Source organism: Ictalurus furcatus, chromosome 7 (genome assembly GCF_023375685.1).
Source record: "Ictalurus furcatus strain D&B chromosome 7, Billie_1.0, whole genome shotgun sequence".
In the NCBI taxonomy this organism is placed as follows: Eukaryota; Metazoa; Chordata; class Actinopteri; order Siluriformes; family Ictaluridae; genus Ictalurus; species Ictalurus furcatus.
The window spans coordinates 5,700,251-5,712,422 of record NC_071261.1 but is presented as its reverse complement, the minus strand read 5'-3'; the positions used below and the strand labels follow the sequence as shown (position 1 = coordinate 5,712,422).

General features: G+C 40.8%; 1 protein-coding gene across 1 annotated transcript in view; it reads left to right on the top strand.

Moving 5' to 3' along the window:
• The window catches only part of chd8 (chromodomain helicase DNA binding protein 8), a 100,662-nt gene extending 94,169 nt beyond the window's left edge, over positions 1-6,493 (top strand). Inside the window, exons 38-40 of the mRNA XM_053628000.1 lie at positions 174-284; positions 601-711; positions 4,666-6,493. Of these exons, the coding sequence (XP_053483975.1) occupies positions 174-284; positions 601-711; positions 4,666-5,034 (591 nt within the window). The 3' untranslated portion in view covers positions 5,035-6,493. The remainder of the gene's footprint in view (positions 1-173; positions 285-600; positions 712-4,665) is intronic.
• Positions 6,494-12,172: the final 5,679 nt, after the last annotated feature.

Genomic DNA, 12,172 nt, shown 5'->3' with positions numbered 1-12,172 from the left:
AATAAAAATGAGTTTGGCAGTGGCTTTAAGATTTACTGTCTCAAGTAGGCCTATATGTTCAGGTTAAGTGTTCCAGAAGCAGCATCATTTCTGCCATGTCCCTGTTTCAGTTTACCACCTCCATCATAAACTTAAACAATTATTCTGATAATCACTCTCTTAATACATTACAGCTGTTGGTGAACAGGACCAAAAGGAAAAGGAGAAAGAAGAGAACGGAAAAGGAACAAGCACCAACTGGCAGTGAAAGAGTTAAGGTTATAGACATGAAGACTGGCAAGAAGGTTAGGGGATTTTTTTTTTTTTTTTTTAATTTTTGAATATGAGAGGATGTTTTTGTTTTTTTGGGGTTTTTTTGCTGAGTATGTTATTTTTCCTATTTACATTAGAAAGATCTATTTGGGGATATTTGACACAGTACAAAAAAATCATTTTTTTGCATATCAAATGTACACTGATCAGTGTGGATATAGAAATGTCTACCCAGCCCGGACTTTTATTATTTCCTTGTCATTTTGAGTGAGTCTACTGATCAACAGTTTTATTAGCGGTGATATGTTTTCATGAGTTGTCTTACTTTATTATATTTGTGGATCTTAGGTTCAGTATGGTGGATTGTACGGACCTGCGTTGCAGGACTTAAAGGAGTATCTTGAAGAGAATCCTCACCATGCAGTAGCACCAGAATGGTCAGACACTGTTCGCAACTCGGTTAGTCTTATTACACCTATTGCATATTAATTATGGGTTGTGAAATGACTGTTTGATGCATAAAAATGCTAATATTCCTACACATGTTCACCTGATTTTGGATGTAAATATACTGAAAGTTAAATCTGCAAGTCTGCACTTATATACATGGTTTCATTTGAACTCCACTATACTGAGGTTGACAGCAAAAAATAATATTTTTGTCAGTGTCCAAATATTTATGTACCTGACTATATACCAGCCATAAGTAGCACATTAGACACCGTCTATCTACACAGTACTTATAATGCTAAATGTCGATTTGAATGACTTTTCAAGCTTGTGGTGCAGTTCATGGATGGGCAAAGTGCCAGGCCCACTTAAGGAACTGTAATGAATAGTCTCATCGTTGTGTAAACTTCGATCACTTTGATTTTAGCTCAGTAGTAGTATTCACAAAAAATACTACCACTTGCCACTAAGTGTCAGGCTTGAGGGTTTTTTTGTTTTGTTTTGTTTTGTTTTGTTTTTAAACTATTCACAAAATCACAATACTTAGGAATAAGGTTTGGCATTGACCACCTTTTTACAGTGCTACAGATGACAATGTTTTTGTGAATTAATTTTGACGTGATTGGCTTATACAATACCAGTCTGCATGGTAAACTCAAGTTCACAATTCCTTTTGCTATATTATAATATAGAAACGTGAAAAAGAACTGGCTAATTTCCCCCAATATTACAAATTATGATGCCATATATACAGTCACCTCTGAAAGTATTGGAATGGCAAGGCTATACAGTATATGTTCTTGCTGTACACTGAAGACATTGGGGTTTGAGATCAAAAGAGCTTTGTCATCACAGCCATACACAGTGAGACGAAATAAAGTTCCTTCTGGACCCACGGTGCAAGATGCATGTATGACACACACAGTGCTGACAAGACATAATAAAGTGCAAGATGATTTAAGAAGCATGCTGGGAGGGGTATGGGGAACTGTGGAGGTGAGTACACAGACGGGCAGTAGAGCATAAATACTCCAATGACAAAAAGAACACGTAACATGACATTACAATAATGTCACAGTTTACACACAGTTTAGAGCTGCAACTAGAATGAATTTAGTAACAATGCATCAGTGCAGTAATGCTTGTAAAAGACACCTGAGATGAATGCCATTTAAAGTGACAGTGTAGTTCTGTAATGAGTCGGTACAATCAATGTGTCTGTGTTCTGTAAACAGTACGTCAGTGCAGTAATTGAACAAAGTGAGGTGCATCATTATTTATTTAAAGTGTCTGTGCAGTAGGCTGGAGAGTGTTTTCGGATCCCAGGGTGATGTAAGTAAAGAGGGGCAGCACAGTGTTCAACGGTCTAAAAGCCTGGGGCAGAAGCAGGTTTTGCTCCCCTGGTCACAAAGTCGACATGTTAGAATATTTTTTTACATTATTTACATCTAGATCTGTTAAACAACTTACAATATGGCACCTTCTGTGGCAGACCCCCCGTAAATATTTTTTGTTAGGTGAGCAAAAGTATTGGAACCGATCATGTTGAAGTAAATATCACTTAATGTTTGGTTGCATATCCATTGCTTGCAATAACTGCACCAAGCCGGCAACCCACTGACATCAACTGTTGCATCTTCTGTTGTTATGTTTTTCCAGGCTTGTACAAAATCTGTTTACAGTTGTTGTTTGCTTTGTTTTGGGGGGTTTCTCCATTCAGTCTCCTCTTCAGGAGGTGAAATGCATGCTCAATTGGGTTAAGGTCTGATGATTTGGCCAGTCAAAAATCTTCCACTTTTCTCCCTAATAAAGTCCTGTGTTGAGTTGGCAGTGTGTTTTGGATCATTGTCTTGCTGCATGATAATCTTCATGATTTATTTGGATTCATTTCTCTGTAAATGCAGACAGAATGTTTCTGTAGTCTTCTGAATTCATTCTGCTATCACCGTCATATATCATCAATGAAGATTAATGAGCCCATTCCAGGAGCATCCATGTAAGTCCAAACCCTGACCCTACCTCCACAGTGTATGACTGATGAGCTTGTATGTTTTGGATGATGAGCAGATATTTTCTTTCTTCACACTTTGGTAGTGGTTGATCTTGGTTTTAGATCTTTTGTGGCTCATCTCTTTATTTCTTTGCGAATTCCAAATTAGCCTTCTGATTTTTGCTGCTGATGAGTAGTTTGCATCTTGTAGTATAGCCAGAATGTCTTTTTCTTCACAGCGATCACCGTGTTTGTCATCAACTGCTGCTGTTTTTCTTTGCTGGTTGTTAGTACACCTCTCTGGTCTTAATGTTGGTTTATCCTTTTTAACAACAAATGATGTTGATCACAGGCAAAACCCAGAGCTCAACCAAGAGTACTCAACTAAGAGGTATTACATGCTCAAACGGTCAATCTAATAAGGCACACCTGGGCAACAAAAACCTCTGGTAGTAACATTTTCCAATATTTTAGATCCCTTCAAAAATAGGTGGGTTCAAACAACAGGTGCCATCTTTGTAAGTTGTTTAACACTTCTAGATGTAAATATCAGGAAATGAAAGCTAAAATTCTGATGTAGTGTCTCATATTTGTCGTTTGATCTCAACGCCAAATGTCTTTAGTCTTTTCACATCAAACGTCAGAATGAGCACAAAAATGTGATCTGTGACATCAACCGTGGATTGGTTGTTGGTACCCGATGGGCTGATTTGAGTATTTCAGAAACTGCTGATTTCCTGGGATTTAGAGTTTGCACAGAATGGTGCAAAAAACAAAAACATCCTGTGTGCATAGTGGCTGCAGGCTAACAGGAAGTCTCAAGTTACCCAGATAAGCACTTTGAGGTTTGATCTGTTGATGTGTTTCTTTTAGCCTGCAGGTTATGGTATACATACTTTTATGCATAAAGTACTTTGTGTTTCAATTTGGACCAATGAATTGTTAATTTGTTTGTTTTCCTTGCATGTCAGTAATGAAGTGCAAACATTTTTCTTGGTCATTGTCTTTGTTTTGGGGCCAGTTAGGACTGTCATGTTTCATGTTTCCATGTTGGCACATCTGAAAATATTAACCCAGCATTTCAGATCAGAAAGCATTTCATACTATTTTATGGTTACAAATAATCAGGGGCTTTTTAACCATCCAGTTTTTGTTTGTTTAAGTTTAACTCGGGGGTGCACGGTGGTTTAGTGGTTAGAACGTTCGCCTCACACCTCCAGGGTCTGGGGTTTGATTCCCGCCGGGGCCCTGTGTGTGCGGAGTTTGCATGTTCTCCCCGTGCTGCGGGGGTTTCCTCCGGGTACTCCGGTTTCCTCCCCCAGTCCAAAGACATGCATGGTAGGCTGATTGGCATGTCTAAAGTGTCCGTAGTGTATGAATGGGTGTGTGAGTGTGTGTATGTGATTGTGCCCGGCGATGGACTGGCACCCTGTCCAGGGTGTACCCTGCCTTGTGCCCGATGCTCCCTGGGATTGGCTCCAGGTTCCCCCATGACCCTGAAGAAGGAGTATGCGGTAGAGGGTGGATGGATGGATGGATAGAAGTTTAACGGGGGGGGTGTATTTTTTTTAACCAAAACAAATAAAGTTGTTTGTGTTGATTAGAAACAATAGTGCAGCAAAAAATGCACAGTGACATCCAAGGATCTTTAAATTGTTTGGGTGCATGGTTTGTCCTCAGCCCAACACAATCTTTAACTGAAGGTTAATAAGCTAATAATTATTCACCTCTGCACATTTTGATTCACGTTTAGAAATGACATGGTAACACTTCATACTGCAATATGATTGAGCTACTTACTATAACTATGATAAATGATATTGATTGTATATTTAACTGCAAATCAAGTGTTTTTTGGTAAAATATTGATGAATGTCAGGAGATTTGACCATACACAGCTTTGATGAATAAGGGCCAGTATGATTAAGACATTTCACATGCTGGTGCTAACAGTTAATAAATTGCTTTCCCAGGGCTTCCTGCCAGAACATTTCTTCCACCGACTGTTGACTCTGCACACCTCGGTCTCCAGACAGAGCCACAATTACCTCACCAACCCTTCAGCCCAAACTGACCCTCATCTGGAGGAAGGTGAGAATGAGACACTGGTTTCTGATGGAGCTTACATCATGGACGATGAAGATCTGGACAGTAGTGCCCTTACTACTCATCACTTCCTAACTTCTACATATGATGCTAAGATGGAGGCTGGTTCTCTTGACATGGACAAAGGAGATGCTTTGTCACCAATTGGATATGATAGCTCTGATAGGGAGGCTATTTTGGATGATGTGATTATGGCACCTAAAAATTCTGATTCTTCCTCATGCTCAGAAGATTGACCAGGTCTCGTTCACCCGAGATCATGAAATTCTTTTATTGTGTCTACCCCTACACTCTCTTCTTGCTGCTTATAAGATTTTCCTTTTTTTTTTATTGTTTATTTTTCTTCCAGTTTTGTCTTAGTTTTAAGGCAGCATTATAATATAATTTATGTATGATTGGCCCATTATGCAGACTCTAATCCCAATAAATTGTATGTTCTCGTCTGTTTAAACTGTTGTTCAGCATTCCCTTCATGTTCTGTGGCTGTGGGGAACCTCTGGCTGGACTGTCTGTAGAATGGATTGCGGAAGGGTTCATATTTATATTTTGAGCTGAGCCATGGTGGTACCTCAGTCTATTTTAACTGTGCCTATGTCACAAAGAACATGGCTTTAATTTTTTTTTTTCCCAGTGAATACTGCAACCAAGTCTTTTTGGTGTATTGTACAATGTATAGTTGGTAATATTAATGCAAAAATTTTGTTCATTTTTGTTTGATGAATTGACTACAACTGTCTGATGTAAACATAAATAATCTACCATAAAATCAGTCTTCTGTTTATTTTGTGGGTGGTGCACAAAATTCACACTGCACTTTTATAAGAATAAACATTCAGAACAGCAGACAAAATTTAGTCTGTTTGTTGTGAAGGTTCTGCTGTTTTACATGACAATTTCGTCTACATCAGTGGTGTCCACAAAGAGCTGATGTGGGTGCAGGTTTTCAATCCAACCAAGCAGGGGCAACACCTGATTCCACCTGTTTCAATCAATTGATCTTCATTTTCAGTGGACTATCAGGTTAGTCTTGAATAGAATGAAAACCTGCACCCACATCAGCCCTATGCAAATATCACTAGTCTGCATCATATAATGTTTTCTCTAGCCAAACAATGTTGGAAAAGGCTGTGCTTATACTTAAATCGATTAATGTAGCTTTAATTTTGAGTCAGGCATAATTCTGTATAATAATGAAAAAATGATTACCAATGAAAAATCAATTAAAATGTGATTTGTAATTATATGTTGCGTATATAAAGATTTCACTTCTAGATTTCACACTGATATTTATATTTGACAAAATGAGCGATTCCAATAATTTCAGAGGTCATTAAGGCTTTAAAAGCCCATTGTGTTTGTGCCCTGAACCAAAAAAAACCTGAAAGTCTTTGATTGTTTTCTAACACAGGCTGTGTTGTCTATCTCATGTCTTTCTTTCTGCTCTCCATACGCTTCAATGTTAGATGACTGAGCTCTGAAAAGAACTTAAAAGCTAAATGAAGCAATGGAACTGGCCCTACACGTTAGACAATGCCTAATGCATTTGTCATGAAGCATCCTGTGCCTGTGCCACTGCAACTTCTCTTAAACTCATTTATTACGTTCAGTAATTAAAAGATTATTCTTTGGAATCTGTTACGTTAAGTTATTGTAAATTGGAGTCAATTATTTGCATAATAAAGTTAAAACACGCATTTGACCTTAGGCTGCACCTCTTTCTGATTAAGATAATATTTTATATTTTCGTCCTACAGTTTTTGATGATTTTTGAGTTTCATACTCTGCTGAGTAGTTTGACACCAAAAATTGTGAAGACATTCAGTTACAGATTAGCAGAATGATACAGCACTACATTTCAGCTCAATAAGACTTTTGGGTCCTCAGAAACGGATAACTGAGGCCCTGTTTATACTAGTGTGTTTCCGTTTTAAAACGCATGACTGTTGCTATGGTTACGCATGTCGTCTGCACTACTCCGCCGTTTCCGACCCTCGAAATCGGAGACTTTTGGAAGCGCCGAAGACCCCGTTTTAGTTTGAAAACTCCGGGCTCGCGTTTCAGTGTAAACAAACCAAAACTAAGACTTTTGAAAACGAAGGCGTGGCTTCGCCCACATTCGCCCCCTGATTGGCTCTTCTGGATCATTACGTGTCCTTCCCTGATTCGTCAAGCCCCTACCACATGACCGTCACGCTTCCTTCATCTTACACACAACAACACGGAGACAGAAACCGCAAGCTTTGCTGACTTTGTTGTTATTCTTAGCAGCCATTGTGTAATTAAATTATGTATTTTATAATACTGCAGCTGCCTACATGCGCAAGAGGCGAGATATGATTAGAGAGGTCGCAAACAAATCTCATTTGGAGCGGCGTAATCTCTACATGGACCGCCGGTTTTGGGTTAGACCCAAGGAGAGCGGATAGTGAAACCGAGAGAGACGCGTGGTGGCGCGGTTTCTTGACCCATAAGCCATTTCAGCAGCCCACATTAAGAGCAGCAAAAAAAAAAAAAAAATAAATAAAAATTGCCTACATTAAAAAGAAACAATATCCCTTATTGTTTTATTTCATAAGGAGTGTATGACCGCTTATGTGACCTGTGTATCTGTTTTTGCCACGATGTATCGTTTATGTTTTCACTGCAATGTGCCAGTTTACTGATGTTATAAATAAAGTGAATAATTTGAATTTGTATTGAGTTTGATTAAGCACACATTAACATTACATGCTAGCCTCGATTATCCATATTTATAAAGAAAAAACATAAAAATAGAACGACTAACTAGAAAGTAATAAACCCGATGTTTAAAAAAGACGTCCTTGCTTTTCCAACTTCCTGTTTACACTTTGTATGCGCATGCCCAGTGTGCATGGATGGTCATGTGACATGCGTTTTCGGGCGTGTAGACCCCCCTGATCCTCCTACTAACGTGTCTTTCAAGTTTGGTTCAATTCGGTATCACCAATCATGAATCACAGCTATTTGAGTAATCCAGCACCACTTCCTTAGAATTGATTGATGTATGCTGGCCATATTGTTTACAAATGTCACACTCTGAGTAGTTTTACTCCACAGTTGTGAAGATGGCCCAAAAATTCTACGACTACTTAGTATAAAATTTAAGTGGGCGGAGCTAAAGGGTCCAAAAGGCAATTTTTTTAGAATAGGAGCAAAACGTTCAACTCAAAGGAATTTTCACCATAGGACTTATTTTCCAAGAGATTGACCTGTTTCTATGTGCACAAACGTGTAGGGGAAATGGTTCTGTGGAAGCAGTGGAACTGCAAGATACAAACCAGCAATGTAGGTGCTTCATTGTAAATTTAATTGATCAGTCTCATTAAACCAGTCTCATTAGTTAATCCTTCTCATAGAACATCCCTTTTTATGTTTAGAATTTTAATTACAAATTAAAATTAACCTTTAAATAAGTCTAAATTATTAAAACCTCAATTTTAATAGAGAGCAGTAATTATGACATGGTTATGACTTGGTTACTGAGGAAAGGAGTGTGTGTGTGAGAGAGAGAAGGGGGGGGGGGGCAGGAGGGGGAAAGAGCACGCACGTCTGTGTCTGTGTGGACGCGCACTCTGATCTGGAACTTGTGTGTGCATGTTCGCACTTAACTTATAATAATTGATTCAGCCTTTCAAGGAGTTGTCCTCGTGCAGTGTTCGGTGTTGATAAGTGGTCACACCTCCACACCATCTGCAGTGTGAACCCAATGAGTATTAACACCTGAACACTGCATTCAGCATCAATAGGTTTGAACAGATTGTGACATTCATGAGATTTGATGACCATGACACACGTCAGGTGAAAAAACTTAATGACAAATTTGTTCAATTTAAATCACTCGAATGCCTTCATAGAAAATTGCCGATAAAAATACAACAGCCTGTACGAGATAATTGATAAGCAGCTCACCCCATACAGGGGACGTTGCAGATTCCGGCAGTATGTGCCTAAAAAAAAAACAGATAAATACGTCATGAAACTGCATGCACAATACAATGACCATACATTATTGGCCATGAAGGCGATCAGCGATGCACATGATTGGGAGTGTATTGAAGAATTTGGTAGAGCCAATTCCAAACTCAAATAAATGTCACAACGCTTCTTTAGTGCAAAACTCACAGCAGATTTATTCTGCAAACGTATTACCTTGCTAGGAACAGTGCACAAAACAAGCCAGAAGTTCCGCCTGTGTTTAATGCCTGTAAGAGGAGACCTGTGGGATCAAGCCTGTTTTTTTTCCCCCCAAAAGCAAGCTAGGGTGTCCTATGTGCAGAAAAAGAACAAGGCAGTTGTACTTTTATGCAGCATGCTTGACAAAAAATTGGTCGATGAGGTGTCTGGGAAGACTGATGATTCTAGACTACAACAAGGGTTCTGTGGACCGTGTGGACCATCTATGGTTCTGTGAAACAGAATCCCCATGAAGAAGAAGAATAAACAGGTGCCAGAAAGTACAGAAGGTGCCACATTTGCCCATCATCGTTTGATCACAAAACAGTGGACTGCTGCATTTCCAAGCTGTTGCTCTGCACTGCTAAAATCCTGATTTTATTACCGTGACATCCTCTGACAAAATATTAGTGTATTTGGAGCTGTCTCTGTTAAAAAAAACAAAACAAAAAAAAAACCCTTTATTTAACCAGGAAAGGCTCTTGAGATTACAAATCCCTTTTTCAAGAATATCCTGGCCAAGATTTTCAGCAGCAAGTCATTTCACAGTTACAAACAGACAACATAAAACAACAATCAAAATCCTAACAACACCAGTTAAAAACATTGACAGGACAAGGAATCAGACTCAAAAGCTTTCATCAATGACTTAAAAACACTTGGTGGGACAAGTTTATCCATTTTTAGGCTACCTTGTAAGACATTCCATGCCGATGGAGCATTGTACATAAAAGCCCTTTTGCCAAGATTAGTTCTAGCATTAGGGACAGTTAGTAAAATAAGGTCCTGTGACCGAAGTGAATACCAGCTATGTTTAAAAATAATAACAATACACAAATAAGGTGTCACACAAGAAACATCTCATAATGGGTAAAAATAAAGAGCTCTCCAAAGACCTTAACAACCTTATTGTTGCGAAACATATTGATGGAATCGGATACAGATGTATTTCAAAACTTCTGAATCTTCCAGTAAGCACCACTGGGGCCATTATCCTCAAGTGGAAGCAACATCATTCCGTCATCAACCGGCCACGCACAGGAGCTCCTCACAAGATTTCTGACCAGGGAGTCAGAAGAATAGTCAGAATTGAGCATCTGTGGGCATCCTCAAACAGAAGGTGGAGGAGCACAAGGTCTCTAACATCCACCAGCTCCGTGATGTCGTCATGGAGGAGTGGAAGAGGACTCCAGTGGCAACCTGTGAAGCTCTGGTGAACTCCATGCCCAAGAGGGTTAAGGCAGTGCTGGAAAATAATGGTGGCCACACAAAATATTGACACTTTGGGCCCAATTTGGACACTTTCACTTAGGGGTGTGCTCACTTTTGTTGCCAGCGGTTTAGACATTAATGGCTGTGTGTTGAGTTATTTTGAGCGGACAGCAAATTTACACTGTTACACAAGCTGTACACTCACTACTTTACATTGTAGCAAAGTGTCATTTCTTCAGTGTTGTCACATGAAAAGATATAATCAAATATTTACAAAAATGTGAGGGGTGTACTCACTTTTGTGAGATACTGTATATATACACACAGTGTGTGTGTGTGTGTGTGTGTGTGTGTATAGGGCACACGCTGGCTTAATGGTTAGCGCTCATCATCCCCTCTACTGATGTAACTATCTGCCCTTTGATAACTATTGTGAAAGGGGGGTTTAGGTCAAATTGCTATTTAATATGGTGGGAAAACAAAAGCTGATGAAATGGAACAAATGTAAATGATTTTGTGCACCTAATAAAATATGAGGAGACAAAAAAAACATTTCAAATGGTGTAACTGTAGCTGAAACTCAACCTGAGGCAAATCTTAAACCTAAACAAATTTTTACCCTAGCAAAACTCTACCCTAGGTTAGTCATTGAGAATCAACTGATTGGGTTTCCCCATGACGAATGTGGAAAGTGTGACAGTAGTGATCAAAACCTGCCTTCATAGAGAGCAAAACAAAAAGCACCTAGGCATTGTTCTATTTTTTTCTTGCTGAACAAAACCTATTTCTTATTTCAAAACCTACTGGGCAGACATGTTTGCCATTTGAGCAGAAATATCCCAGGACCCAAACACATTACAGCTGCTCTGCCCCTGTGGTTAACATTAGCTGGCTAGCCTGGGTGTAACGACACGAGACGGCGAACAGGAAGTAAGCGCAGGAGCAATGTCTTTATTATTAAACCAAACAAACAAAACCCAGGGAACGCAGTCTATACTGAACAAGACTAGCTAGATTAAACATGGGACTAAAGTCTAGGCATTACACAAAAACAGGACATGGAAACAAGACCGCTAGCATGCTACACGCATGCGCTCCTACATTCAAACTCATACAACCTAAATACTGCGCGAAATGCGCAGAATTATGAGGGGTTTAAATAACCAACATAATTAAACTAGAACACAGACGCCTGGAGTAAATCAACCAATGCTTAAACACAGGGAGAATCAAAACACACAAAGGTGCGTGTCCATATACACAGTCCTCTTTACGTGCTCTCGTGCACGCGCACGCTCTGCAGCACCTCGCCGCCGCAGCGCCATCTGCCGGTGGGAGCATAACAGAACCCCCCTCCAACGGCGGCCCGGGTCCCCTGTGTGAGCAGTCTCTCGCTGTATCGGAAAACGAGGCGGCCTTTGCCGGGCAGCAGACAGACGGAGCACCACCCCCAGCGGGATCGAAAGTCGGGGGGCCGTCCTCGGTGGGACTGGGACGCTGGACGATGCCCCCAGCAGGCCTGGAATGCTGGACGACGCCCCCAGCAGCACTGGAACTCTGGACGACACCCCCAGCAGCACTGGAGCTTGGAGGGATGTCCTCAGCGTGGCTGGAGCTCGGAGGGACATCCGCAGCGTGGCTAGAGCTCGGAGGGATGCCCTCAGCGTGGCTGGAGCTCGAAGGCACGTCCTCAGCGGGCCTGGACGATGGGACAGCCCCCTCGGCAGGGCTTGGACGACGGGACAGCTTCCTCGGCTGGACAGGGCAGCGGGACGGCTTCCTCAGCTGTGCTGGACAGCGGGACGGCTTCCTCAGCTGTGCTGGACAGCGGGACGGCTTCCTCGGCTGGACAGGGCAGCAAGACAGCCTCCTCAGCTGGGCTGGACAGTGGGACGGCTTCATCGGCTGGACAGGGCAGCGGGACGTCTTCCTCAGCTGGGCTGGAAAGTGGGACAGCTTCCTCGGCTG